The sequence below is a fragment of the Gambusia affinis genome, linkage group LG03, assembly GCF_019740435.1.
Source record: "Gambusia affinis linkage group LG03, SWU_Gaff_1.0, whole genome shotgun sequence".
NCBI classification, from domain to species: domain Eukaryota; kingdom Metazoa; phylum Chordata; class Actinopteri; order Cyprinodontiformes; family Poeciliidae; genus Gambusia; species Gambusia affinis.
In genome coordinates this window covers 28,639,831-28,645,830 of record NC_057870.1, presented here as the reverse complement: position 1 = coordinate 28,645,830, position 6,000 = coordinate 28,639,831, and the positions used below count along the sequence as shown (strand labels likewise).

Genomic DNA, 6,000 nt, shown 5'->3' with positions numbered 1-6,000 from the left:
TCTTATAAAATATTAATATGGTTCTTTACATCATACTTTATATTACTTTTCTGGTTGCAAGAGTTACGTCACAGACAACGCTCGTTCCAGCTAAATGAGATCAAGCAAATTATATATCTGGAATGGAAGGAGATATTCATCCAAAATGAGCAAGAACTGGAGAAACGGTAAACACCCAGCTAACAAAAGAGCTGACTCGGAACACAAAAATAATCTGGGCAAATGGCGATATCAGTTTAAATCCTTTAATCATGCCATCTTTAATTTGAGTAGAAGATACAGAAATTAATACACAGAACTCAGAAGATAAAGGAAAAGCATGTTAATGCAAAGTGAGTCATAAAATATTTTTTTTTTTTTATTGGCACTTGCACAATATTTTTTTAATTTAATTCTGACTAAAGCAGCAACTGACCAAAGCCAGTGTGGGATGATGTCTGTTCTCCGACCAGAAGCCTTAATTAGAACTTAAAACAATTGGACTGTCCTGCTGAGATCGTCGCTAAAATCCACGTGGGCAGTTTTCTGCTACCAAAACACCATCTGTAACCTCAAATTTGCAGGCTCGTGCAAATGCCATGTCCATGTTTGAGATTTGTTTTTTTGTTGTTTTGTTTTTAAAACAAACAATGAAAGACACAACAGGAAGAATGAACAACCATACCTGAGATCAAGCTCGATTACATCCACTCAAAGATATGCACGGGAGATGAATTTTGGGCACAAGTAGGCAGGCAAATACACATGCTGACAACCAGGGTTTATTTTGCAATTAGAAAGGGGTCTCACTTAAACCACCGGAAAACATGCAGAAAGCCAAGTGAATGAATGAATGAATGAATGAATGAATGAATGAATGAATGAATGAACCAAATGTTGGCAAAGAGGTAATGTAAGGCAAGAGGCAGACAAGTAAAGATGCTGCAAATGCATTTTCTGCATTTTTCTTTAAAAGCTTCATTGGTGATGAATGTGCAAGTCGACAGCTGTCGGATATGATCAGGGCAGCATAATTTGCTTTCCTTAACGTTTAGCTATGAAGCAGCTAATTCTTGAGAAAACAGCATCAAGGGAAAATGCTCTTCAGCTGGCTGATAATTGAGTAAATATAATGCTACAGCTGGAATGCAATTAGCTAAGCACAAAGTTTAAAAACACAAATTGGCACGCTTAAAAAAGTAGTGAATTCTTCCCAAAAACACATTTAAAGCTCTTATGTTACATTTTGAGTTTTTGTTCTGTACAAAAGCTAGAGTGTAAAAAATTAAAAGTTGTTCACATGAGGCGAGTTTTCAGGTTTGATAATATGGAAACAGATTTTCTTGGTATGGTGTATCTATTCCACAGAGATTCTACAGTATCTGTTCTACAGTAAAACCAAAATCTAAAATTTATATTCCTTTTATGCATGCTATTTAGTAACAATCTCAGTCACCATTACCAAAATGTTATCTGTATTTTATCACTGGAATAGTGGTAAAGTGCAAAATTATCAGTTCTGCATAAATATTCTAGTCTCGTGTTGCAGTACGATCAAAGTTAAACTATGACTTTTTACAAAACCCAACCTTCTTGCTTTCGCACTCACTAGAAAATTGCAATGCCAAAACCTAAACACTAATTCTTGCAAAACTTGCAAAATTAAGTGTGTCAAACTTGTCTTACTTGTCTCTTGATTATAGTAAAGCTCTGTAAAGTAAACTAACTCCTCCCCATCCTGAAAACTGATGTTTTTTTAGCTGCTTAAACTTTGACGTTGGTAAATGCTCCATACCTCTTCCTCTCTACAAATACTTGCAACTGTTGTTGCACTTCACAACTTCTTTCAGCTAATTTTGCAAGCAAGTAAGGTAAAGCAACACTAAAAAGAAAACTAAAAGGGGTACGTTTCCAGGAGGCTGCAGTATCTCTGATAAAGACAGCAAAACAGGTAACTGACCAAACTATTTCAATAACGGAAAATATAGTTTTAGGATGGATATGATGATCTCTGATGCCGTTTATGCTGGAAAGAAAAAATAATCCATCATAAATATTGTGATTGTGTATAGCACTTTGGTCCTGTCGGTGTATAAAGTGCTTCATAAATAAAGTTGGTTTGGTATGGTAAGATATTACATTATATTTTTACTTTGGAGGTTTGCCTGATATTACTGCTTAGCCTTACAGCACATTGGATGAATTTTGATCTGAACAGTCTATGTTACATGCCCAGCATTTTTGTGAATCAAGAAGATGTAAATATATGGGAAACTGCCAAAGATCATGCCCACAATATGTGAACGTGTAATAATGGAAGTATATAAACATTTATGTAAGAAGTTGTGTGGGCTGTTTCACACATGCACACCCACGCGCACACACACACGCATTCAAGCAATGCAGGAAAGGAGGCTACCAAGAGGAATATAGTTGGTGTTTTCAAGCATGTTAAACTTCCAGAGCTGCTGAAGTGCCTACAATTTGCATGCATTGATTGAGATAACTTTATTGTAATTGTGGTATGTCGTGTGCAAATCAGTTCTGTATAAAAAGTATCAGAGACACTGAATCAACATACACTTAATCTTAAATTACTTGGATCAATATCATAAAACAAAAAAATTTGATTGTGACATCCTCTCCATAAAGCATTTTATTAAACCCTTCAACAAATTCCAACATTTTTAAGCCATGATCCTACATGTTTTGCATTACTTTATTCATTTGTAATTCAAAAGGGGTACTTCTTTAAATAATTTGCCTTTACCGTAATTATAAGCTTGATACATTACACCCTAGTTCACACAACTTTAAAAGACATTTAAATTTGTTCAAGGCTCTTAAGATTTAAAGATTTTAAACACATTTCTGTTTGAATTTAGGACTGAGCAGCTCTTGGATTTCATTGTTTGGAGAGCACCACCTTAGACATAAAAATGTTATGAATGTAATGACAGTATGAACATCCCACTAAAGAGCACTTGCCTGAAGCTGATGCCTTTTGATGAACTCCCAGTGGCACATTAATAGATGCGTTCATTGACGCTATGACCAAATCACAATTTTCACAATTTAAGTTTGTCAACACACCAAACTCGTTTGTAATTTTTTTTTGTCTCTCAACATGACTGTACATGCTTCACTGTCTTAACTTTGTCTACTTAAGCCTTTATTGATAATAAAACCCCAAAAATATAGCAGATTTACCAGTCCCTACACATTCCCAAATGTAAAGTTGACAAATTTAATACACAACTCTTTTTAAATCAATGGTGCACATTTTCTTGCAAATATATAACCTCAATAAAAGCCTTTTAACTGCAACAATAACACAGAGTATATTATATTTCTTGATTATATTAATTTCTTTGTCATGCATTCACAATGAGGCAGTTCATTACACTAAGTGCACACATTATGAATCATAATGATCAATTTGTAAATTTTTGGAAGTATCATCAACAAGCAAAAACAATATCAGAACAGAACATTTCCAACTTGCTACAGACAAAGTTGCAGAGCCCAACAGAACTGTTTAAGTGGTATAAAAAAATGAAACAAACCCCCTTTTTTTTTTACAGTACAAAAATTGGCACAGTATTCTTTAACCAGTGTTGCCGTGTCCTTCAGACTGGTTGTGTTCAGCAAGCCCTCCATTCATCGACCTATGAGCAGAAAACCCTGAGAGAGGAAAGCAAAAATAAGGAGAAAGACAAACGGACACAGAGAAACAGAGACATGAAAACAAAGATGTTACAGTCATTACTCATCGAACGAGCAGGGGCTTTGATGGCCAAATGTGAAATTCAAGTGACAATCCACACAGGAACCATCGTCTGTGATGCATTATGTTGGTACTTAATGAGGCATAGTGGCTATGTAGGGCCCTTGTTTAGCTCTCATGGCAAGGGTATATGAAGTGTATAATCTTGAACATGCAAAAACAACGTCAGAAACAAAAACAGAAATGGAACAGGGCCATCCGCTTTCACTTTAATCCTGTTAGTTTAAAGGCCTCTCTCCAGACGTTTCTATGGTTACCGGCTCTGTTTTCATCCAAATGTCGGGGTGACAGCACGCTGCTGCCAAACAACTCCAGGATGCAGATCAGAGTTGACTTATAAGAATAGCAATGCTAATCTCATTGTTTGAGATCCATCTCAGTCGATTTACCCTCTAAAATCCAGACAAACCTGCTGTGACGTCTGAATGCCAGCTATGAAAATATTATTTAAAAAGGGGAAAAAAAGTGACCTATATATTTTATTTATTAATTTTATTAGGTGTGTACAGGACTGTTCCAGTTACGGGTACAAAGCTGCGTCAGAATTTTAAGAAGTTTAAAATTTGCTTTAGTTTTCCATCATTCGTGTGGTTCAAAGTCCTTAAATGCCAAAGTTTCCTCTAGGATTCCTCTATGTAGTAATGCAACAATATCTCTCCCCTACCTGTTGCAACCTCGAGTTGCCAAGTGCGTTGGTGTATGAATGTGTGTGTTATTGAGGGTGACTTGGACAATGTGGCTCTAGTGTAAAGTGCTTCAAGTGGCCAGTATGACTGGAAGAGTGCAATATAAATTCAATTTACCTTTAAGTTAACAATTGTAAAAGCATATAACTAATTGAGCACAACCTTCACTCATAGCATATCTGTTACGCACTCAACTGCTATTGCTACCCCACAGACAGTTAAACTGGCTCAGAAAATGTAAACTACTCCAAAATTTAGCAAGTATGTTTTTTTTCTTAATTCTGTATATCAAAAGTAATTGCAGTGAATACTACATGTATTATAATTCTTAAAATGTTTAGTTATTTAGTACTAAATGAAATGAACTAAATTATAAAATAACACCACAGAAAATCTGCAAGATAGTAAGTGAGGCATCATGTCTTTAGCCATATATCTTCAGTTTAGAATAACCACTTTCAATGTTTTTCTGGTGAAATCAGTCATTTACTCTTACAATTGAAAATGATGAAAACCTAAAACTTCCAAGGAACTTACTCATCTGAGTCCTTTTTGTTCTCTTCAATGTAGGCAATGGACTCTGAGCGAAGTCGATTGGTGACCTCATAGGTGCGCAGAGTGACTCCAAAGATATCCTCATGGTATCGGTTTTCATCCTAGTGAAGGCAGGAGAGTGACATACATGGTGATAAATTATGGAAAATGATACCCAATGGATAGCAAGTGACTACATTAAAAAGTCTGGATCTACAGAACTTTGACTTATTAATGGCCTTCAATTTGAAGCTCATATTTTTGTTACACACATACTAAGGAAATACTAAAAACAACAGCTGTGCAATTCAGCATTTCCAATGATAGACCATTACAATAAATAGCACAGTAGCTTCTTACCCTAAGCTTGCTGATGTAGAATCCAGCATCTTCTATGCTCATTTGACCTTGCTGCTTGATGATTTGCTGGACGGTCTTCAGAACGTCTCCTGCCATTGTTACATCCCCGCACACATAGATGTGCCCTCCTTCCTTCCTCAGGCACTGATACACAGTTTCAGACAGATGCTCACGCAGCACATCTTGTACATATTTCTGGAGTAGTTAAGAGACAAAGTGTAAGAACAAAGAGGGGGATGATGTGGAAGTTAATTTCATTTCAACATATGAAAAAGATAAACTAAATGTTGAAATGCTAAAAATATAACAAATATCAAAATAAATGACCTGCAGATTTAATTTGTATTCTTTATAAATATCAGGAAATGTTTAGCCAATCCAATTAATCAAAGTAAGAGTGAAATAAACCTCTCAAGTTACTTTCAAATGCATATTGTCGTTTGGTGGTTTTACCTTTGGTTTGCCAGGTTCTCTGGAATACGCAGCATAGAGCTCTTTGAACACTTCTCTGTTCTTGGCCTGGAGAGTCTCTTCCTTGTAGATGTGATCCATCTCAGACTGTCGACAACCGAACACCAGGATCATGGGGCAAGACTTAATCCCTTAGAGATGACACAAAATGAAAAATGAAATTGCAATAGAATCGATGCAAAC

The 6,000-nt window shown here is 35.9% G+C and overlaps 1 protein-coding gene across 1 annotated transcript in view; it reads right to left on the bottom strand.

The window, feature by feature from the left end:
* Positions 1–231: 231 nt before the first annotated feature.
* Positions 232–6,000, bottom strand: part of nos1 (nitric oxide synthase 1 (neuronal)) — a 55,946-nt gene continuing 50,177 nt past the window's right edge. The window contains exons 26-29 of the mRNA XM_044111060.1: positions 5,800–5,948; positions 5,347–5,541; positions 4,990–5,108; positions 232–3,663 (exon numbers count right to left, since the gene is read on the bottom strand). Coding sequence (XP_043966995.1) covers positions 3,648–3,663; positions 4,990–5,108; positions 5,347–5,541; positions 5,800–5,948 — 479 coding nt within the window. The 3' untranslated portion in view covers positions 232–3,647. The remainder of the gene's footprint in view (positions 3,664–4,989; positions 5,109–5,346; positions 5,542–5,799; positions 5,949–6,000) is intronic.